General features: G+C 36.1%; 1 protein-coding gene across 1 annotated transcript in view; it reads right to left on the bottom strand.

Moving 5' to 3' along the window:
• Nucleotides 1-6,777: 6,777 nt before the first annotated feature.
• The window catches only part of LOC131147730 (DExH-box ATP-dependent RNA helicase DExH11), an 82,839-nt gene continuing 64,144 nt past the window's right edge, over nucleotides 6,778-25,472 (bottom strand). The window contains exons 20-23 of the mRNA XM_058097269.1: nucleotides 8,879-9,093; nucleotides 8,527-8,765; nucleotides 7,170-7,296; nucleotides 6,778-7,078 (exon numbers count right to left, since the gene is read on the bottom strand). Coding sequence (XP_057953252.1) covers nucleotides 6,866-7,078; nucleotides 7,170-7,296; nucleotides 8,527-8,765; nucleotides 8,879-9,093 — 794 coding nt within the window. The 3' untranslated portion in view covers nucleotides 6,778-6,865. The remainder of the gene's footprint in view (nucleotides 7,079-7,169; nucleotides 7,297-8,526; nucleotides 8,766-8,878; nucleotides 9,094-25,472) is intronic.

Raw genomic sequence — 25,472 nt, 5'->3', positions numbered from 1 at the left:
GGTAACATTAACAATTGAATTGGATTTCAAATTAAAATCCAATTCATTTTATTCTATCTTTATATTATTTTATATTTTATATATATATATATATATATATATATGTTCCCATCATATAATTTACTTAATTAATTCATTTAAATAACGTTTAATTAATTTATTAACTCTATTAAATAATATTCAATTAATTAACTAATTAATAATTAGTCTAATTTCATTTTATTTCATATATATACATATATATATATATATATATTTTCCATACTATTCCTTTGAACTATTTATTTATTATTTTATTTATTATTATTATTTTCTAATAATTTTAATCATTTTAATTTTTCGGGTCTTTACACGGACACTCTCGCCCATGATTTAACCAAGATATGGCGTTTGCCCACGGTAGTTAGCCAAGACATGGCAAATTTTACAAATCCTGGAACAATTTTGGAATTCATGTTCCTATACCCATCAACTTACGGTAATTTGTCGTCACAGCTGTTTTACAAAACCTGGAACATTTCACATACAACATTTCATTCCACACTTATTTGAGTATACAACAATCATATCGTTTTCAATTCGAGAATACAGTTTAATACAAATACAGGTACGGTCATCTCGTTACTACAATTTTATACAACATACGATTTTCCAACAAAAATAGAGATGATACCCGAAACCCCCAATTTTTTCTAAAATTGTAACCCAAAAATCCTGCATTTTCACTCGATATATTTTCCCAAATAAGTAGCCAAAACATACATACAATCGTAAACTACATGTTTACCGATTCCGATTTCAAAAATAATTGATATAAACAAAATCCCCTTACCTTTTCCTGATTACCAAAACACGAGCTCAATGGCTCCAAGACAATGAACCGAGACACCAAAACCTCAACAACGAAGAACAATATTTCCTTACAATACTATTCTTTATAGATCTACCGGAACGAAAACGAAATCAAACACTTACCTTGTTTTTGGGTCAAAACCCGAAAATCCCTGAAACGAATTTCTGATCAGCTATAAACGTAAAGCTTCTCCTCTTGATCCACGTGGTAATTTCGGATCGTTGATTCTAGCAACAAACGGCCTGAAATCCTAGAGAGAGAGAGAGGGGGGATTCAAGTTCTAGAGAGAGAGAGAGAGAGAGAGAGAGAGAGAGGTTTTTTGTTTCTTAGCCATTAAGCTAGTGGAAAAGATATTTATAACCGTTTGACCTGGCCAGCCTCGTCGACAAGATGACATCCTCATCGATGAGCCGCAGAAGGAAGTTCGTCGACGTCAAAGTGGACTCGTCAACGAGCCTGAGATTTCAGGATTTCCTAAAATCTCTCGGTATTTCCTTGTCGACGAGCTACTGAATCTCGTGGTCGAGCTAAACAAAAGGCTTCGTCGACGAGCAAAGAAGCCTCGTCGACGAGCCCAGCAGATTTTTACCTTTTAAATTTTCCTTTTCTTTTCTTTCTTTATTTAATACACTTATCTCAAGTCGGGTTCTTACAAGTATTGATTATAAAAAGACCTTTTCACCGGTCTCTAAGAGATATTTTTTTAGAATCATTATGGCTTTAGTAGCTCATTACGATTTAGAGTTACATCAAATGGATGTGAAAACTGCCTTTCTAAATGGGAATTTTGATGAAGATGTTTACATGGATCAACCATTGGGTTTTACAATTGAAGGGAAAGAAAATTTAGTGTGTAAACTTAAGAAGTCAATATACAAACTTAAACAAACTTCCTGACAGTGGTATCTTAAGTTTAATAATACCACTGGTTCCTTTGGATTTAAAGAAAACACTGTTGATCGGTCTATATATTTGAAGATTAGTGGGAGTAAGTTTATATTCCTGATTTTGTATGTTGATGACATTTTGCTTGCAACTAATGATCTTGGACTATTACATGAGACTAAAGAATTTCTCTTTAAACAATTTAAAATGAAAGATATGGGAGAGGTAAACTATGTGATTAGGATAGAAATATTTCAAGATCGGTCCCAAGGACTGGTTTGTTTGCCTCAGAAAGGTTATATAAATAAAGTTTTAGAGAGATTTAAGATAAACAAATGCTCAATATCACCCGTTCCAATTCAAAAAGGAGACAAGTTCAGTCTCATGCAATGTCCTAAAAGATGATCTGGAATGGAGGCAAATGAAGGATGTACATTATACATCTGTTGTTGGGAGCTTGATGTACACTCAAACGTGCACAAGGTCTGACATTAGCTTGTAGTTGGAATGCTCGGAAGATATCGAAGTAATCCAGGAATAAAAATATTTCAAGATTGGTCCCAAGGACTGGTTAGTTTGTCTCAGAAAGGTTATATAAATAAAGTTTTAGAGAGATTTAACATGAACAAATGCTCAGTATCACCTGTTCCAATTCAAAAAGGAGATAAGTTCAGTCTCATGCAATGTCCTAAAAATGATTTGGAATAGAGGTAAATGAAGGATGTACCTTATGCATCTGTTGTTGGGCACTTGATGTACGCTCAAACATGCACAAGGCCTGACATTAGCTTGCAGTTGGAATGCTAGGAAGATATCAAAGTAATCTAGGAATGATTCATTGGAAGGCTGCAAAGAAAGTTCTTAGATACTTGCAAGGAACGAAATATTACAAGCTTATGTATTGAAGGTCTGATCATCTTGAGGTGGTTGGATATTCAAATTCTGATTTTGCTGGGTGTGTGGATACAAGAAAGTCCACATTTGGCTATGTATACTTGCTAGTCAGAGGAGCAATTTCATGGAAGAGTGCGAAAAAGTCAATAATTTTTGCATCCACTATGGAAGCTAAATTTGTAGCTTGCTTTGAGGTTACAATTCAGGCTAATTGGTTGCAGAATTTTATTTCAGGACTTGGAATAGTTGATAGTATCGCCAAGCTGCTAAAAATTTATTGTGATAATTCCGCAACTTTCTTCTTCTCTAAGAATGATAAGTATTCCAAGGGTACTAAGCATATGGAATTGAAATACTTTGCTGTTAAAGAAGGCATACAGAAACAAAAAGTGTCGATTGAACATATTAGCACTGATTGTATGATAGCAGATCCTTTGACGAAAGGATTGCCGCCCAAAATATTTATTGGTCATGTTGAAAAGATGGGTATTATTGAATCTTAATATATGTTGTTCAATTTGATAATGAAAATGTTTCTGTTATTTCTGTTTTCCATTTTGTATACATAATTGTTATAGAATAACAATAACAGGATTAAAGTTGGACCTAATGTATGCCTCTTAGCTAAAAAAATCATTATATGTAGTGGAACTTGTATTGTAGTGCATGGAAGGAACTATGTTAATAAAGATGATATGGAACCGCCATGACTCCTACAAGTTTTCTACATATTAATGATAACTAATGTATGCACGTTATGATCAACTATGTTAAGTAATTTCACTTGAGCCAAGTGGGAGAATGTAAGGCATAAATAAATTGCCTCAAATAAAATTATGATTATATTTATTTAAGTAATATGAAAGGTTTTTAAATATAATAATGTTATAATAATATTGGTTTCCTATTATTAAGAGTCTATTTGCAATAATGACTTCTAATGACTTCTTAGAATTTGAGGAGTCATCATTATGATAAGTTATGAATGTTAATTAATCACTTGATGGAAGTGATTAGTATATAAAGGTGGTTGGGGTTGGTCCTATTTCATCCTAGGAAGCTTGTGCTACTTTTCCATCAAATTAAGAAAAGTACAAGGAAATGTAAGGATGTGAGATAGAAACACAGCCCAAGGATATTCACTAGGAAGCGCGGATCAAGGTATGAGTTTCTTGTTTGTTGTATAAAATTATGAGTTTTGAAGATCCAATGATTAAATTCTGTTTATGTTAAACTTACACTGTGGTCTGACATACTTCGATTAGGATTGTGTTAGGGCTAGTAGCCTATTATAATCTTCATTTGGAACAAATGGATGTGAAGACGGCATTTCTTCACTGTGACTTGGAGGAGCAGATTTATATGATACAGCCAAAGGGATTTTATGAACCAGGGAAAAAAAATTTAGTTTGCAAGTTGAAGAAATCTCTTTACGGACTGAAACAGTCTCTAAGGCAATAGTATAGAAGATTTGATTCCTACATGATCAATATTAGCTACAAAATGTGTGAGTATGACTGTTGCGTATATGTGAACAAATTTGATGATGGCTCCCTCATTTTCTTGTTATTGTATGTCGATGATATGTTGATAGCTGCAAAAGATTTAATTGAGGTGAATCAGTTAAAGGAACTGTTGCATAAGGAATTTGATATAAAGGATCTTGATTAATCCAAGAAAATACTTAGGATGGAGATTTGTCGAGATAGGACTATAGGGAGATTATGGCTATCTCAGGGTGGTTATGTGCATAAGGTGTTTGAGAGGTTTAGCATGACTGATGTAAGACCAGTGAGTACACCTCTAGCGAATCATATTTAAGTTATCTACTGCAGATTGCCCAAGTATGGATAAGGATATCCGAGATATGTCAGAGGTCCCCTATGCTAGCACTGTGGGGAGTTTGATGTATGTCATGGTATGTACAAGGCTAGATTCGGCACACGTTGTAAGTGTGGTAAGTAAGTTTTTCTCTAATCTAGGAAGACAACATTGGGAAGTCGTCAAATGGATTTTCAGATACTTGCATGGTACATTGGATTATGACATCATGTTTGGTAAGCAACAGGGTTGTCCTTCAGTTATGGGATTTGTAGATGCTGATTATGTTGGAGATATGGATGACAGAAGGTTTACAACGGGTTATGTCTTTACCCTTGTAGGAGGACCGGTATGTTGGAGATCCATGGTTCAATCCTTGGTAGCAATGTACACGACTGAGGTGGAATATATGGCAGTTGCCGAAACTCCAAAGGAAGCCTTATGGCTTACCGATTTGGTCAAAGAGTTAGGATTACAATAAGATGGATTGGTGCTGCATTGTGATAGTCAGAGTGTCATTTATTTGACAAAGAATCAGGTATACCATGCTAGAACCAAGCACATTGATGTGAGGTTCCACAGGGTTTAGGAATTGATTACTTCGGGTGAGCTTGTGTTGGAGAAGGTTCATATGTCTGAAAATGCAGCGGATACTTTGATGAAATCGATGACTAGTGAAAAGTTCAAGCATTGTTTGGACTTACTTCATATCTCCAAGTAATAAAAGGGAGATAAACCCAACTTAATGATCTAAAGTCGAGGTGGAGTATCAGGGTATGTTTTTTTGTGTTTCTTTAGGGGCAAAAATTCGCCAAGGTGGAGATTGTTGTGTATGGTGACTCATTTCTTGGAATGACTTGGTTACACAAAGGAAGAAGGAAACCGTCAACAGTTTTCTAACGCCTTGCTGAAACCGTCAACGATTTCGTTCCAAGGCTGCGAGACCAAAATTTAAATTTTAAATTTAAACGTTAGGTTGGTTGGTTTTTTTGGAGAAACCTCTGAAGGAAAGTCTATTTATGCTTATCTGAGTGTATTGTGAAAAAGAAGAGAAATCATTTTGAGAAGTGTATTGTGTACTCTATAATTTCTTAGTGAAATTCTTGTGCTGATTGCTTCCGTGGATGTAGGTACTCCTGAACCACATAAATTCTTGTGTTGTTGTTGTTCTTGTTATTTCTCATATACAAACTGTGTCACTTGTTGCATTTTAATTATTCCGTTGTGCTTGTGCTTATATCTGATATCCGATCATTATTACAACATTATCATATTTTGAAGGTTAAATAAAATCAAAATTAATGAACCAAGTGAGGATGGGGTTAAGCAAAGTGAAGTCATGGCTGATAGAATACGAAACATTTAGAACTTATCTAAATGCTATTTTTGAAAGAGTTTATTTCACTTAATTATGATTTAGTAAGAAATTATGCCTACTAAAAGGTCATTAAATGTGAATAAACGATGCTCTTAGCTACTTTTACGTTCGACAACCAAACTAATAGGAAATAATTATTTTCATACAATAACTTTGTCTATTTCTTCATCTTATTGTCAAAAACGTTCATAAATTCTTCCAAATCATATGTTTTCTATTACAGTGTTACACATGTGATAAAAAAAAAAATAAAACGCATTCACGAGTGACAATCTTCTTATATATTAAGAGCATGAATCGCTATTAGTTGTGCGTTAATTTCATGAGCTAATTGAATGATTGAAATCATGGGGAAACTTATATTTTTTTGGTAATTTAAGTCCATCACCAATTTAGATTATATTTGCAAAACTTTTCTAGTTTCAAAATCATTTAGGTTTCATTTGGTTTACAAATACATATTTCAAGGAATATGATAGATATAAAGATAATCTAATAAAAATTATATAAAGATGCTATAATTTTAAAAGTGATCACTCATAAAACTTTATTTTATTTCATCTAACATGAAATGAGAAAGGAATAAACATGTTCATAATAAAGTTTGAGAATAGTTAATCTATCTCTATTCCTTATTATAGAATTATAAATATTTTTCCATTGTTATATGTTTTATGATAATAACACATTTCTTATTTAAACTATCTAAGTGTATTTTTCATTTAGGATTCAAGAATACTATTGAATTGTGTTTATTTTTTAAAAAATAAATGACATGTGAACGTCTCATGCTAACCCATTTTTGCTTTAATTAATTTTAAAGTAATTTTGAACCTTGTTACAAACTCAAAATCAACAACCTCCAAACCATGCATTGCTTCCAAGTAGACGTAGCATGTTATTCCTAGGTGAATTGATGCATTTTTCAAAACTCAAAAAGAAATTCTAATTGTAAAACGTTAACTACGTTAAGCATTGACTGATAATCTTTTATGTCGATCACAAACAAATGAACCAAGTGCTTCTGTACAAGTCTATACCCCAGTAATGTACAAGCTTGCTGCAAAAACAATGTCGCGCCTTATCGCATTGGCAGCAAATTCCATTTTCTTGTAGAGTGCAGAATTACCCATAATAGCAGCAGCGTTTTTAAACTCTCGACACGTCTCATCGAGTCTGACAATTGTCCTAACTATGAGGCCTTCAGGAACATCTGTGAGTTCACAGATATCCGCAAATGGAGTACCCTGCCAGAAGGACAAGGTGACAATGTGAGGAAGATGAGCCAATCAAGAAATCAATGATGGATCTAAATTAATATGATCTGAGAATAGTAACCTTCGCCCATTCATAAACGACTTCAACAAGACCAAACTTTAGATTTTCTTGAGCATACTCCTGAGGATCTATCTGCAATTTGAACTCAGCTTGAAGTTCCCCAAGTCTTATTGCTGTATCGTACAATCTAGAATAGATAAATTTCTGAAATTAGATTCAGAACATGAAAATAACAGAGTAAATTTAAAAAATTTTAAGCCATGATTTCAGTTATAATCTTAATATTTGATCCTGGAAGTACTTCATAGGATGCTTCATGGCTACACCATGCAGGCTCCGCACAATCCAAGAACCAAACCAAACCAATCCTTTACATTTAAATTTTCGTCATGTTTCAATTTCCCCTTAAACTTTCAATTTTTTTTTTTTTAAATTCCCTCAGATTTTTTAAACTATTTGTGTCCCTCTTGAACTGTTTAATATGCTTTAATACCCCATCACTATTAATTTCAGTTCATAAAACAAGCGAAATAATGAGATAGTCAATTTGTAAGGCATTCTTACATTTTTGTTTGTTCGACCTCATTTTTTAAATTTATGAGGAACTAGACCATAATTTAATGTGACCAATATAAGGTAAGAAGTTGACCAATATAAGGTAGGAAGCTATTTTTATGACTCAAATTTTGTATTTTGCATGTTGAGATTTGACAATGGCAGGATGACATGGAAAAAAACTGAAGTACTAACAAGAATGGTGAAAGAGGTTAAACAACACAAAGAGGAAGTTAATGCACTTTCAGCTTCAAACGTCAGATGCAGCACTCCAGCAGATACCATATCTTAACTTATAGAAGTTAATAACTTGGATTTGTGATAATTTGCAAAATACATATGCTTCTGATATTGAGGATAAATCTGCAAATTCTTATAGCTAATATTATGAATTATATTAAACATCATAGGTCACATATATAAGAAGTTATTTTATCTCACAAATTGTGAAGAAATTTGACATTTTGAAACATTGGGATTTGACAGTACACGTGCCATGGAAATAATTTGGGTGGCATTTAAACAAATCAACAATTGAATTTTCTAACGAGCACATTCAAAGTTAGCCACAACTTTAGGGGAGGAAAGTGTATTTTGGCTAAAAAAAAAAAATCAATATAATGACCTCCTAAAGGGACAACTGTAGTTGTGGATACTTACACGCAAGACATGTACCGAGTCCAATAATGCTACTTTAAGAACCAAATTCAGGTCGAAACTCAGATTTAAGACAATGTATACGGTACACAAACATCTAAAAAATGATGTACATATTCATGTATGCTTGCACAAGAAGAAATCTAATCATGGAAACTGGTAAATAACAAAAAAAGAGGTGAGGAGAATGAAAGAAGGAAATAACCTTTGCCTAGCCTCAGACAGCTTGGGGGTAAGAGAAGGTTCAGAAGCATTCTTCTGCTGAAACACAAGAGCAGACATTATTGCCACAGCTTCTTCTGGCTCCAAGTCATCCAATTGGTTCTCAAACAAACACTCTGTGCATATCAACTCCTCCCCTGAATTCATCTCACATGCGATGCGACCTTTGATCTGAACTACAAGATCGACATCTATACAACCAATATGTTTCAGAACATCTATCTGCAAATGCACACAAAAGAAAACAGGAGAGTATCAATCTGGAAATCATTTACACTAGAATTAAGTATTACAAAGCACAAATGTTTAGAAGGTTAAAAAACATGGTAAGGTACCCGGCCGTAAAAGTCTGGCATCTGCTGGAGTGCTTCATCTGACATTTGAAACTGAAGTGCATTAACTTCCTCTTTGTGCCGTTTAACGTCTTTTGCCAACTTAATGTGCTCCTCCAATTTCACACACCCATGACACTTATTCTCTGCCATATTTTGCAATAGACTATTCCATTTGTTGTATTTATTCACGACATTCACGTCTTTTAGCTTCAATTCTAAAACAGAACCACCATTACCACGTGCTCCCTTAGAATACGTAAAATTTTAACAAGAATGATGAAAATACCAGAACCATGCTAAAATTGAAAACTAATTGTCCCCACAGGTATCCATAGGAAGTGCAAACCATATTTCCAAATTTATTTTAAAATCTCTCTAGAAGACTTTTGTAAATTTAAACAGTTTTTAGTACACAAATATGGTGCATCCAAGAAGAAAAGGCACATTTTTTTTTCTTAAGAATAACATTTGTTATTAAGGCCGGTTAAATTTTCATTATTTAGAACAATGCACAAACAAAATAGTAAGTAAATCAAACAATGGCCGAGTGGAGAGCCTAAAGGTTTTGACAATAGGACATCAACGTTGGACATCTCATGTTCAAACCTTAAGTGATAGGGAGGGTTTGCAATGGGGGATGGGCTGTGTCTATTGTGTAGCCTTGGCAACAGAGGCCTCGTAATAGACCAAAAGATTAACAAAGCAGCACCAAGTCCCATTACTTGAGTTTGGCTATATGAATCATTTTTGGACATTCCACTCAAAAAAAAAAAAAAGGCTGCAAAAGAACCAACATGTTCATGAACAACTTGGTGGCTCAGTGGGCTCGTACATTTACATAAACAATGATTATAAGCCTGATTTTGAGGCTCATTTAATGATCATTCTGAAGAAGGTTAAGCTAAGCTCATCCAGGCGCATGAACAGGTCATTTATAAGCTGGCTATGACTCACATATACGCTCAACTGGGTTCATCTATGGGCACCTTCCCCTTTCAAAGGGACATTCGACTTTTGACCCAGATGTCTCCTTCCAAACCCTAACTCTTCTCTCAATGGTCCAACCAGATTTTTGTGTTCTTATGGACATATTTGCTCTACAAAAGCAAATACTCTCTGTTTGGTTGTAACAATTGCAGTGTCTTGAGTTGAGCTGAGCCTAGATCAAACTGAAGCAAAGCTAGAGCTTGATTTTCCAGAACCTAATTTTTCTTTGAGGAGCTGAGCTCAGGCTCTATCCTCAGGCCTGATTTGAGGTCGAGCACATTTAAAAAGTGACAAGATGAACATGCTAGAGCTTCACTCAGTCAGCTTAACTGTGACCGCACTACTCAATATTGGACAACATTCTTTGAATTTTGAAAACTAGAAGGATATAAAATCCTTTCTTACCATCTCAATATAAGTATTTCTTGGTTTATGCCTCCCTTTCCAACTGCCTCTAACCTCCATTAAGTTACTATTTCAAGAGGTTGCAATATTTGGTCTATGTTGCAAACCATGTTAAGCACCCATTTTAGATTCCACAACTCCGAACTTAATAGGAATTAGAATGTCTTCATTTCTTATTTTATCATAAAAGTACATACACCCATCCATTACAACATTCTCATTTTAAAAACACCTCTTTTTGTATAGGTTATTTCCTAGTTATCCAACATTCGGATCTATATAACATCATTGATATTATAGTTGTCTAAAATTTTCCTTCAGATCAAAAGATATCTAATTATCACATAGAACACCAAAAGCACTTGTCCATTTTAATGGAACCTTAACTTTATGCAAGGCATCTTCAATTTTTTAAATTGATCCAAGATAATGAAAGTTCTATTTTTAGGAGGTTTTTTTTTTTTTTTTTTAAAGGAGAAAAAGATACAAAAAAGGATAACAAGGAGTCCTTAAACATAAAACGAGGAAAAAAAGGGAAAAACCAGCATCATCTTGATAGTGCCACCCAGTCATGGTTAACATCCTCAAAAAAACAGCCTTAGAACAGCCTGCAGTATAAGTCAGAAGAAAAGCACCTGTCCCAAAGAAGATCCAATGACAACTTCTAACCAAAAAATATTCTAGCATGCTTTCCCAACCAAATTACACAAAGAGAACCTTCACAACCTGCAACCATTCTTACCCAGTTATCCTTCCCAAAACCATTAAAAGACATACTCAAGAGCTCCCCCGCCGACTTTGGACATACCCACACTTCACCAAGAACTCCAAATATTGTATTCCACAAACCCCATCATCAAGTCAACAGTGTAGAAACAATGGTGAACATCCTAGGAGCTAATCCCGCACATGAGGCACATAGATAGAGACAAAAGCCTCCAAATCTGCAGCATATTGGTGGTGTTAACTCTATTAAGGGCCAACAAGCCAATTAGCCAAACAAACGCCTTTTACTTACAAATAGGGACTTTAGTCAAATATACTCTATTTCAAGGAGGTAATTGAACATTCAATTTAAAATTTTCTTATCATCGTTTGAATTACAAGAATTTTATTTTAGGTACCTTACCTTTCCTCTATGTATCCTGCAATCTCTAGATACCAAAGTTTCTCTCCATTTTTCTAATTTTTGTTATACTCTGTTTCATCTATTTAGACAGTATTATCCCCAAAAAAACGTACACCATAGAGCCTCATCTTGGATGGGCATAATACATCTATCCGTGATCACTCAAGATTAACATGGTATAATTGTGTTGTTGGAATCAATTTGGGCTGTAGGGCAGTTAGCAGTTTTAGGGTGATAGCGTGTCTTTTATCTTTGTTTAGGGGGTAAGCCAATGTCCCCCTTTTTCAGGGTCCAATGAGTGAGAAACAATAGGCACCTACATGCATGAAAAGAGCCTATATCTCAATAGTTGGTTGTGTTACACTTGTTTATTATTGTCTCTCTAGTAGCCCTATCTCATGTCCTTATATTCCTAGAAGTGTGGCATGGAAAAAATATGGGATTGATGATGGATAGCAAGGGAGAACAGAAAGGAGTCATTCAATCAGGTAGAATTGGTTACTAGGCCTACAGCAGAAGGTGGATTGGTCTTGTTCAAAATTATGTCATTTTTGTCCTCAAAATGTGTCGTGTAGTGTTTTCCTAACCCCTCACCCCCAACTTAAAACTTCAGTGTCCTTACTATTGTATGGACAAAAAGAACATGTAAAGCACAAAAAGGAAGCTCTATATGGTGACTGATAATCTAACAGGTGTACTTGCAGCAGTAACATCCACATAAAACCTAGAAATATAAAGAAAAGCAATGGTACACAGAACAAAAAGACAGAATATCACCATATATTCATTAATCATGGAGGCAGTACAACGAAAGATATATACAATAAAAGTCAAAGTGCATCCACATAAAATTCATGGTGATACACAAATCAGAAAATACAAGTAAAATAAAAAAGTAAACCACTATATAGATGCACATAGTACAAGTACAAAGGAGAGCGCTCATAAAAATCCTAAGTATCCAGCCCTAATCGTCCTTAGTAGATCCGCTAGCATCATAATCAGAATCGCTGCCCACCAAATCACTGGATGCATTAGATGGAGTGCTCACATCAGATCGGCAAACCACATCAGAGCACGAGCTCGAAACAAAATCATCCTCGTTAGAAAAACTCTCTTGTTCATCTTCAGTTCCTCTTCTTCTCCTCCTCCTTTTTCAGTTCTTCTTCTTCTCCTTCTTCTTCAGTTCTTCTTCTGCTTCTTTTTTTTTCATTTATTCTTCAGTTCTTCTGCTGCCTGCTGCCTGCAGCTTCTTTATAATTAATGTATAACATTTTTTTTATTGAATTTAGCTGCTGCTTTGTAATTTGTTTGGAAATGCAGTATACAAACTATACATTTTTCTGAAATATATTATACATTGCTTTTGAATTTAGGATAACCAGTTTTAAATCTTAAATGGATTCTGGAAGTAGAAACTCTAGCTCTTCAAAGAAAGATCCTGCATGGAAGTATGCGCATTTAGATGATAAAAAAAATAGAAATAATTTGACTTGCAATTTTTGTGGCAAAGTCACAAAGGGAGGAATATTTTGGGCAAAACAACATATTGTCGAAGGATTTTGAAATATAAAAGAATGCTCCAAGTGCCCTGCTCATGTACGTGAGGAGATTAGGGAGTATATGTTGAAGAAAGATCAAGAGAAGGAAGAGAATGAGTTATTTCCCGACTTTGATGACATAGATTGTTATTGTGAAGATGAAGAGGATGAAGTTCAGGAAATTGACTCTTGTGGCAAGAAAGTGCATAGTAGTGGAAGTCGAAGTCGAAGTTCATACCAATCCACCTTGAAGAAATTAAAACAGAAGGGGCCTACAAACTTGTTTTTCACTCATAATCCAAAGAAAGCGGTTCAAGCTAGAAAAAAGGGGAAAGATGAAGCAAACATCAATAAATGAGGCGTGCAAGAAAGAATTAAGACAAAAGGCAATGGCAGATTTTGCTAGGTGAATGTATGATGTTGGAATACCATTTAATGTTGTACGTTTGGACAGCTTTGTAGTGGCACTTGAATTTATTGGGCAATATAGCCCTGGAATAAAGCCGCTTAACTATCATGAAGTGAGAGTTCCTTGCCTAAAGCAGCAAGTTAGTCGAACGAAAGAGTTGATGAAGGTCCATAAGGAAGAATGGGCAAAATATGGATGCTCAATTATGCCTAATGGTTGGAGAGATTCGTGTTGCTAATAAAGACATAATAAACTTCTTAGTGAACTCTCCACAGGGATCAGTGTTCATCAAATCAATTGATGCTTCTAATATTGTCAAGAATGCAGATAGAATGCACAAATTACTTGATGAGATGGCGCAAGAAATTCGAGAATCAAATGTGATTCAAGTAGTAATTGATAATGCTTCAAATTATGTTGCAGCAGGTAAGAACTTATTTCTAGAACTACATTCTAGAGTGTATCTATTCTTTATTTTAATATTTTAATGGCTTCACTCTTTTATTTGAACAGGGAGATTGTTGGAAGCAGAGAGGCAACATTTATATTGGACACCATGTGCTGCCCATTGCCTCGATTTAATATTGGAGGATATTGGGAAGATGCCTTCAATTCATACAACTTTGAAAAGGACAATGTTTTTGAATGGTTATATTTATAACCGCGTTGGTATGGTGAACTTGATAAGACAGTTCATTGGAGGAAAGAAGTTATTGAGGCCTACAGTTACAAGATTTGCAACTGCCTTCATCACTCTTCGTTCAATCCACCTTCAAATGAATAACTTGAGGAAGATATTTACTTCTGAAGATGGGAATACTACTAAATGGGCAGAGGAGGCAGCTGGCAAAAGAGCAGCTAGTATTGTTTTGATGCCTACCTTTTGGAGTACCATTGTCTATGCTCTTAAATTGACAGGCCCACTTGTCCATGTACTCCGTTTGGTTGATGGCGAAAAGAAACCTGCAATGGGATATATTTATAAAGCAATGGATAGGGCAAAGGAAATTATAGCTAAGGCTTTTGGTCAGAGAGAGGCTAAATTCAAAGAGGCATTTGAAATTATTGATACGAGGTGGGGATGCCAACTCCATTAACCTTTGCATGCAGCTGCACACTACTTTAACCCAAAATATTTCCATTCAAACCCCCACATTTCGCAAGATGAAGAACTCATGGTGGATTTGTACAAATGTATTGCAAGGTTCATGCCAACCCTTGAAGTGCAAGATAAAGTTTTGCATGAGTTGGAAAATTACACTAGCGCTAGTGGCCTCTTTGGAATTGATTTGGCAGTGAGAAAAAGGAAGATAAAAGCACCGGGTAAAGTGGCATTTTTTCCTGGTAATTGGTAAAGTGGCATTTTTACAACCTCTTTCTATCTAAAATTATTTTCGCTATAAGGTATTCATTTAAAATTTATTTTATAACAGCACAAAGGTGGATATCATTTGGATCATGGCTCCAAGCTTGCAAAAGTCTGCTGTGAAAATCCTTAGCCTCACATGTAGTGCTACCGGCTGCAAAAGAAATTGGAGCATATTCCAACATGTAAGTCATTAGGATATCATGGATTAAAGAACATGAACTACCAATCTACTACTTTTTAGAATCATTATTTATTATATTATTTTAAACTTCTTGCAATTTCATAGGCTAGCCCAACAACGCTTGAATGATTTGGTATTTGTGAAATATAATCGAACTTTGAGGTGTCGATACAACAAGCATGACACCATTGATCCCATCCTTCTAAAGGAGATGGATGATAGTAATGAGTGGTTGATTAGTAGGATGGATGGCAATTCCGATGAGGATGATGAACTTGTGTTCGAAGATGATTTTTGACTTGGGGTTCTGTTGCTAGAGCAGTTGGAGTAAATAACCCCCTGCATCACACTAGATCAAGAATAAGTACAAATATATCACCATGTTTTAGAGGAAGAGCTTCATCTAGCAATGCTAGGGGCCGAACTACAATGTTGGAACTTATAGATAAGGATGAGATCCAAGTGGAGAGTGCAAAGGAGATAGAAGAGGAAAAAGATGTTGGAGAAGAAAATTCTAATAATGAAGAGGAAGATGATATCTTGGCAGACTTAGCTGATGATAAGTGACGACTGATGATTGAGGAAGGTTTTTTAGATTTTAGACTTTGACTCTTGTACTCTTTTCTTTTGATGTTGAACTATGTTGATGCTTTTGGGCCTTCGGCCTGACAATTTCATTAAATTCCCAATTTTGGTATTGAATATTTTGGTATTTTAAATTCTAATATTAATATTGATGTATTCATATATCAATTACCCACCAAATAGGCATTGTACACAATTTTAATAATTGTGTGCCTTACCTTCGTGAGGTGTGCCCCTTTGCCTCGCGCCTCAGCTCCAAGTACCCTTTGAGCCTCGGTGCGCCTTGCGCCTTTGACAACTATGGCCCCTTCCTTTGTCTTGCCTTCCAAATCCAAACCTATTATTTGTGCCCAATCCACCTACATCTTCATCCAATTTGAGTCCTTTTCGTCGCTTGGATCATCCCAATTTGTAGGTATACACAGCGACTCAAGGGAGGAATGCCTTCTCAAGCTTCTACTACTTTGCCTCTAGTTCCTTCGTCAGATGATCTTATTTCCCATGATGTTGATCTTCCTACTGCTGTTTGGAAAGGTTAACGCACTTGTACCCAACATCCAATCTCTAATTTTGTTTGTTATGATTTCTTGTCACCCTCCTATTACTATTTTGTTCGTACTTTGTCTTCTATTGCTCTTCCAAAGTCTATTTCTGAAGCCCTATCCCATTCTGGGTGGAGGACTGCAAGGGTTGAAGAGATGCATACACTACATGATAATGATACTTGCGATTTAGTACCTTTTTCCTCCTGATAAGTCTGTGGTTGGTTATCGATGGGTATACAAATCCTGATGGTTCTGTGGCTCGTTTGAAGGCCTGCCTTGTTGCTAATGGATATACTCAAGTGTATGGTTTGGATTATTTAGACACATTCTCCCAGGTCGCTAAACACGTCTCAATACGTTTGTTCATCTCTTTAGCCACCCCTTGTCATTGGTCTCTACATCAGTTAGATGTGAAGAATGCTTTCCTACATAAGGATCTTCATGAGGAGGTATATGGAGCAACCACTTGGGTATGTTGCTCATAAGAGTTAGTCTCAACATGTTGGTTTAATAAATCATTATATAGATTAAAACAATCTCCAAGAGCATGGTTTGGCCATTTTAGTGTTGTACTACTTGAGTTCGGCCTCTGTTGGTGGGCAGTAGATCACTTTTTATTTTATCATCATACTCCATCTGGAAAGATTTTTCTTATTGTGTATGTGGGTGACATTGTGATCACTGGTAATGATGATTAAGGCATCTAAGGACCTAAAGCTTATCCTATAGAATAAGTTTCAGACCAAGGACTTAGGACAACTGAAGTACTTCTCGGGTAAAGATGTATTGAGATCTTGTAGAGGAACTTCTTGTCACAAGGGAAGTATGTTGTTGACCTTTTAGATGAGACAAGGTTGTTGAGATCCAAACTTGTTCATACACACATAGACCCCAATAGTAAGTTAGTTCCAAATATGGGTGATTTGTTGCCTAACCTAAATTGGTACCAGAGACTTATTGGGAAGTTGGATTATCCCAAAATCACTCAACCAGAAATATCCTTCACAACAAGTGTTGTGAATCAGTTTCTCGATCCCCGAGAACAAGTCACTTGGATGCAGTGATTCGCAATTTGAGATATCCCAAAGATGCACCAAGGAAGGTCTCTTATATCAAGATCAAGGTCACACTCATATTTAAGGATATACAGATGCAGATTGGACTAAGTCACCTTCCAACAAAGATCCACAACTAGGTATTTTATCTTTGCTTGTGGCGATTTGGTGTCTTGGAAAAGTAAGAAACAAATTGTGATGACTAGGTCAAGTGCTGAGTCAGTGAATAGGGCTATGACATACACTACATGTGAACTTTTTTGGTTGAAGAACATGTTAAACGAACTAGGTTTTCCATATTCTCAGCCCATGGAGTTGATGTGTGATAATTGAGCTACTATTCATATTACCTACAACCCAGTCTTTCATGAGCGGACAAAGCACATTGAAGTTGATAGCCACTTTATTCAGGAGAAACTTGTACAAAACTTCATTACAACCACTCATGTGAAGTCTGAGTTTCAGTTGCTAATTTGTTCACTATAGCCTTGGGAGGTGCTCGTGTGAAATTCATTTGTAACAAGCTAGGAGCATACGATATACATGCTCTAGCTTAAGGGGGAGTGTTAATGGTTATTTAGTCATTTAGCATTGTTATTATATGTTAAAGAGTTTTTTTAGTAATAAGTGTGAGTCAGTAAGGGTGTTATGGTCACTATTATAGTACTTGACATATAAACAGAGGGAGAGACCTATCATTAAGGTAAGGTCTTCCATTTTGCCCAATTATTCAACACCCTAAAATTATTAGCTTTCCATATCATTCTCGTTGTAGAATAGGAACCATATGTGGGTCTTATGAATCATACTTCACATGATCAAGAAAGCCACTTAGATAATTGCCCAAATACACCATAAGGACATAGCAACACTATAAGTCCATCTATGACATCCCCAAAATAGAATGAAAATATTCTAATTTTTTTAATAGAAAAAGAAGAGATTTCATTCAAGAATAAAGAATATATAGAAAGGAGCAGAAGAAATCTTCTTTAAAAGGGACAACACCACTAGCCACTCTCATATTGTAAATTCATAAAACATGACCCTCCAAAACAACCAGCTGAAAAAGCCCAAAATGAAGCCATCAATCCCATCCATAGTATAGATTGAGACATCCTCTTCCCAACAAATATCTAATCTTTTCTTTGCAACCAAACCCTAAAAAGTGGAAGAAAACCACTCCACAAACCAAACCATCTCTAAAACACCCAAATCTTGAAAGAAAAAGCCAACAACTCCATTGATTCCAAACAAACTCAACTCCTTCCAAAAAAATCCAAACAACTTATTCCAAACTCTCCAAGAAAAGGAAATGCAAGAAAAGATGAGACGTAGATTCTGAAATGTCAAACCAAAGAATACACATATCCAAAGAAAAAGCCTTAGAAGGCCTCCTACTCTACAAAATATTATTATAGTAACTCTATTGAGAACAACTAACTAAATAGAAGCCTCAAACTTAAGAGGGTACTTCAGCCTTCCGAATTGTACAATGAGGCAAAAGATCATGTTGTCACAAGTCAAATGCTAAAAGCCATATTCACAAGAATACTCCCTTGAAGAATCAAGGACCCATGACCCAAAGTCCCTCCTAATGGAACGTGATAGTTCTTCAACAAGAACAAAGAAGAGAGCTTCTTCGACACCATATCATTAAGAACCCTATAAAATTGAAATCCCAAGAGAATTCATCCCCACTAGAGATGAAAAAAGATAACTCCATTATGCAATAAGGAAAACTAACACGGACGAGGAAAAGAAACTCAAAGCATAGAATTCCCCACCCAAATGCCTTCCTAAAAAAATAATTCATACACCATTACCCACAATGAATTTGGTGTAAGGGACTACAATATACACCTCCAAGGACTCTCAAAGGAACATCTTAAACCCAAACTTGCATCCCACCCATTTACCTACAAGCTAAATTTACTTTAAATAACTTTGTGAAAGGGAATTCTTCTCTAAGGGAAACCGTCAAAGCCATTTACCTATTAAACAAATGTTTTTAGACATAAACTTCCAAGGACCCAAGCCCCTTCCTTCTTAGCCCTACAAACGAGCTCCCAACTAGCCAAGGGGGCTATTTGGAATTGTCCTATTTTCCATTTTCTGCTTTCATTGCTGCTTATTGAAGAAACAAATTATGACAATGCGTCAGTGTGTTTGTTCACAAGTTGTTGGCATCATCCTTGTTTTCTATTTTCATTTCTATATGTGAAGAAACAAACTAGGATAATCCATTTTCTTTTTCTTTTTTCTAATCAGCAAAGGGACAATTTATTAAATAGGGAAAAGGCATCAAGGGGATGCTACCCAAGTACAGCAAAGAAAGTGAAAACAATACAATTTCCATTGTAAGGTGTCAAGAAAATCAAGAATTACATAGATGGCCCTCCCAATCATCTTACTGTACCAATTAGAAATCACAACTAACCAACAATCTTTGATGCACAGAGGGAGATGTTCCCTCAAAAGCTCTTCTATTCCTTTCCCTCCAGACAATCCCTTTCCCTCCAAACAATCTAGAAACTAACAAGGGGAATGGGGAAAACAAACTTCCTTATGACCTTATTTGCTAATACCCCATCCCAAGCCCATAAATCACCCTCAACCAAAGATGCAGTGACCCACCTTTGTCTAACCATGGAAATAACAAAGCTCCAGAGGTTTCTAGTCCACGAACAATGCAAAAGGATGTGATCAACTAATTCATATTGTTCAAAACAAAGAAAGCACTTAGTCACGAGCGGTAAGCCCTTTTTTCAAAGGTTATTGAGGGTAAGGATCTCGCCAAAAGTAGCCTCCCATGTCAAAAAGGTGACCTTTGAGGGGGCTGCTGTTTTCCAAATGGGAACCCAAGGGAAATTAAATCTGCAACCTGCCAAGGAGCTGCGGTGATTGAAGTAAAAAGTGACAACAAAAATACCATCTTTGTTCAAGGACCACTTGGGCTTACTGGAGATGTTCTAACACTAAAATTTATAAAGGTAACTCATGAATTCCATCAAAATATCCATCACCCAGTCAAAAGTGTTCCTAATAGAAGGAATATTCTAGATCAACCCTTGACTAGAGAACTCCCGGTGTTGGCTGGTAAGGGAATCTTTGTTGTAGGCTAGCCTAAATACAGATGTGTATTTGGTACTGAGCTAGGATTCCCAAGACTAGATTTTGTGCCAAAAGCACACATCTTCCCCATTTTCCACCTAAAAGAAAATACGAGGGAAGAAGTCACTCCATCTTCTCCTAATGCATCTCCAGACACCTACGTCGTGGGGTTCATTCCCCATTTTTGAAATCTAGCCATTGTGGGGGAGGCCATATTTAATGGTAAAGACTTCTCTCCAAAATGCTCCTCCTCAATCATGAATCTCCAAAGTCACTTTGCCAAAAGAGCCTTATTGAAGGTGAGAAGGGATCTGAGGCCTAAACCTCACTTTTGCATGGGCTCTCTAACTGTGGATGTTGTGAACCCTTTAACAAAAGCAAGATCTTAGAATTCTTGATCTTCACTCCTACACAATGGCCTTAGAAAATTTTAGCAAAATCCTAGATGGCTAAAGGTCGGACTTAGCTATATGTTTAAGCCTCAATTTGAAGAGACCCAAGCATCACTCTTTAAACTACTCATTACATCTTCCTATAAACAGAGAGAAGATTATGCCTCTATGTTAACTAATTGTTATATGTGCACGAAGGAGGTTACCAAGGAGAGCGTGATCATGGTCCTTTTCATATGAAGGTGGAATTTCCTTTTTTCATATGAAGGTGGAATTTCCTTAGTGGATAGTGATGACGCTATTGGTTGGGTCAAAAATACTTTAGCTTTAACTGCACTCTGGAAACATCTAAAGTTGAGATTGCTACTATAAGTCTGGATGATGATGCTATTTAATGGTATGGCTGGTTTAAAGCTCATTATGTAATGCCTTTATTGGCAAAATTTGTTTCAAGATTACTTGTCTGATTTGGGCCTACTAGATATAAGAATATTGATGGAGAACATGCCAAAATACAACAAACTAGCATTGTCTTGGAGTACCAAACACAATTTGAGTGTCTATCAAACAATACTAAAGATTGACTCAAGGAACTTACAGAGCAAACAACAAAGGGTTTTTGTGTTGGCATTGTGATGAGAAGTGGCATAAAGGGCACCATTGGCAAAAGGGATGACTCTTGATGATTGTACTAGTGGGGGAGGTAGAAGAGGTTGAGGATGACAGTGTTGACTTAGGTTAGGAAGGTGTACAATCAGATGATGATGATGGATCTATTACTTCTTCAATTCATGCTTTAGCTAGGTATGCTAATCCTCAAACCATGAAAATTAATGGCTTCCTAAAATGCAAACCTGTTACTATCTTAATTGATACAAGTGACACTAATAATTTCATGGGCCCTAAAACTACTAAATGGCTAGCCAATCTTATGGAGCAATGTGAAAAGTTTGATATGAAGGTTGTGGTTGGAAGGACATTGACATGTCAGAGTGAGTGCCCAAAGGATAAGCTTAATATGCAAAATCATGAATTGTATGTTGATTTCTTTTTGATGCCACTAGAAGATTGTGGAATGGTTTTGAGCATTGAATGGTTAAGGACTCTAGGTGATATAGATTGGAATTTTTCAGAATTAGTTATTAAGTTCGTCATGAACAGCCCGAGAGTGACCCTTAGAGGCAAACATTTTTGGTAATGTCACTACAATTTCAAGTCATCATTTGGAGAAGCTCCTTAAAAATAAGTGACATAGCTGCCACGTACAACTTCGACTGCTAGTGGAGCTACAACATCAATCTAGTTAGGATGAAGGACTAGAATCTCTTATTTCAAAATTTTCTAATCTATTTGTGGAGCCATAGGGATTACCACCTCAACAAACACGTGATCACCACATTCCTCTAATGCCAGGTAACGTCCCTACTAACGATTTGTTCTGATCGCTATCCTCATTTTCAAAAAGCAGAAATAGAAAAGAAAATGAAAAAGAAATGTTTGATGATGGCATAATTCAACCAAGTGTCAATCTATATTCCTCTCCTTTCTTATTGGTGAAGACAAAGGATGGCTCTTGGTAGATGTATGTTGATTATCGAGCACAGAACAAGAATGTTGTGAAGCATAAATTTCCTATCCTTATTGTGGATGAGTTGTTAGATGAGTCGGGAGGTGCCCAATAGTTTACCACACTTGACTAGAAATGCTATCACTAGATTCAGGTACATGAGGATGACATTCAAAAGATTGTGTTTAGAACTCACGATGGCCATTACAAGTTCTTATTAATGCCTTTTGGGTTAACCAATGAGCCTTCATCCTTCAAAATTCTCATGAATGATACCTACATAAGTTTGTCCCCATATTTTTTGATGATATCCTAATATATAGCTTATCACTTCAAGATCATTTATGTCATTTGCGAATTGTACTCACCATTCTTCACCGGTATCATCTGTTTGCCAAGAAATCTATATGCAGCTTTTCTTGACTGCATGTGGAATACCTTGGGCATATTGTTTCCAAAAAAGGTACTTTAGTTGATCCTTCTTAAATACAAGCAATGACAGACTGTCCTATTCCACAACCAACCAAAATGCTGCGAGGATTTTTGGAATTGACTAGTTACTATGACAAGTTTTTCAAGGATTATGAAAAGATTAGTGCTCCACTGAGTGCTCTACTAAAAAAGGATGCATTAAAATGGAGTGAGGAAGCTGAACAGCCTTTGTCAAGCTTAAGCACACAATGTCCACCACACCAGTTCTTGCCTTGCTAGATTTCAACAAGGTGTTCATCGAGTCTGATGCATCAAGTGTTGGCATTGGTGAAGCTTTAAGGCAAAACAGATGCCCCATTGCTTTTATAAGGTGCTCTCTCCATCCCACATTAGCATGTCTATTTATGACAAATAGATGCTAGCCATTGTGCATGTAGTTACAAAGTGGAGACCATATTTAATTGGATGGCATTTCCAAATCCGAATTGATCACAAAAACTTAAAGTACTTTTTTGGATCAATGAGTCTTTTCCATGGAACAATCGAAATGGGTCATTAATTTGTTGGGCTATGACTATGAGATTATTTACATGAGATGGATCGAGAATGCGGTGGTAGATGCACTCTTATGACTTCCTGAACAAGTTGAACTTGTAACTATTTTTGTACCTGCATGTACTACTCTTCAACAAATTAGCAAAGAATGGTGACAAAATTCGGAGACTAGAGGCAATATCCAAAAGCTACGAGAAGACCCAACTTCACTCCCTCCTTACTTTTGGAACTCTCACAAGAAAACAGGTTCTAAGGTACATCCAATTTTTCATGTCTCTTCCCTAAAAAAGAAAGTAAGGAAGCAAGTTGTTGTACAGCACTGCTTGCTTGATATTGCACCTACTAGTGAGGTTCAAGAGCAGCCACAAGCAATCTTGGATCCCTTGGTTGCCAAACATAGAAGTCGAGACATCACAAAATTTTTAGTTCACTAGTCTCACTAGTTGAAGATGCAACTTGGGGAAACTTATCAATCCTTGGAGAAGAGATTCTCAGAGTTTATTGCTGCTCAGCCTTGAGGACAAGGCTGATTTGAAGAAGGCGGTATTATTAGGATTCCCAAACCAATTTGGAATTCTATTTAATGTTGACTCCAAAATCAAGTAGGATTTTTATTAAATGTGTTAGAATTCCCAAATCAAATAGGATTGAGTCCGTTAAGGACTTGGATTGGGATATTTTATATTCCTAATAAGAATGGGTTCCCTACCCTATATATATGTAACCCAACGAAGCTTTTTCATTCAAGCAATAAAACAATTCATAGTCTTTGGCTAATTTGGAGGCAGATCCCCTTGAAGTGATCAACCCTATTTTCCATTTCTATTTTCCATCCTTTCAATTTCCCCAATTTCTCTACAATAAAGCCCTAGGGTCTTATCACCCCAAAGACAAATAAAATCTCCCATGACTTTTGATATACTGGAATTCTAAAAACAAACAAGAAATAAAGAGGAATACTAGAAAACAACCCTAAATAAGGGTGATGCAATGATCTAAAGAGAACAAAGCATCCTTCCGTCCATCCAAACACTTGGACACTTTTTTCACCAGAAGATCCCAAAACCTAACAACCCTAACCCCTAAATAAGTCAAAGCTCAAAGTAGAATACCACACTGGTAGGATTCCCAAATCAATTAGGATAATATTTAATGTTGGGATTATTTAATCTTGGGATTTTTATTTAATGTGTTAGGATTCCCAAATCAATTGGGACCGAGTCCATTAAGGACTTGGATTGGGATATTTTACATTCCTAATAGGAGTAAATTTCCCTACCCTATATATATGCAACCCTACAAGACTTTTCCATTCAAGCAATAACATAATTTATAGCCTTTGGCTAATTTGGAGGCAAATCGAAATTAACAAAGTCCCAAATGGAAGCGAGGCTAAAGATTGAACTTAGCAATATGTTTAAGTCTCAATTTGAAGAGAAACTACTCATTACATCTTACCATGAAAAAAGAGAAGAAGATGCCTTTACATCAGCAAGTTGTAGGGAGCAACCATACAAGCGTGAAGGACGTTACCAAGGAAAGCATGATTATGGTGCTTCTCATATGAAGGTGGGATTTCCTCGGTGGGACAACAATGACCTTACAAATTGGGTTTCTAGGGATGAAAATACTTTCGCTTTCACCGCACTCCAAAAACATATAAAGTTGAAATTGTTTATTTTAGTATGGATGACGATGCTATTCAATGGTATAATTGGTTTGAAGCTTGTTATGGAATGCCTTCATGAGCATAATTTGTTTCTGGATTATTTGTCTGATTTGGGCCCACTGGATATGAGAATATCGATGGAGATCTTGCTAAAATACGCCAAACTAGCACTATCTTGGAGTAGCAGACACAATTGGAATGGCTATCAAACAAGACTAAAGATTGGAACGAAAGCCAACTCGTCGGTACTTTTATTGGTCTCCTACCTAACATTAGGCGTGAGGTCAAAATGCGTCGGCCACGAACTATGACTACTACAATTTCCTTTGCACTGTTAGAAGAAAGGAAGTTGGGAGAAGAATGGCATCTCTCCAACAAGATCATTAGCAAGCAGAATGTCAATAGCACTATAACATTACTTGCTCCTCATAATCCTCTTGCCAAATGATTGACTCAAGAGGAACTTAAAAAGTGAATGACAAAAGGTTTGTGTTGGCATTGTGATGAAAGTGGCATTAGAGGACATCGTTGCAAAAAGGGACGACTTTTGATGATTGAACCGGTGGAGGAGCCAAAAGCCAACCCCCTCTCCCTATTCTAGTGAGAAAGGTATAGAATCTGATGATGATGATGATGAATCTATCACTTCTTTAGTTCAT

Source organism: Malania oleifera, chromosome 2, assembly GCF_029873635.1.
Source record: "Malania oleifera isolate guangnan ecotype guangnan chromosome 2, ASM2987363v1, whole genome shotgun sequence".
Lineage (NCBI taxonomy): Eukaryota > Viridiplantae > Streptophyta > Magnoliopsida > Santalales > Ximeniaceae > Malania > Malania oleifera.
This window is presented reverse-complemented; position numbering and strand designations above follow the sequence as displayed.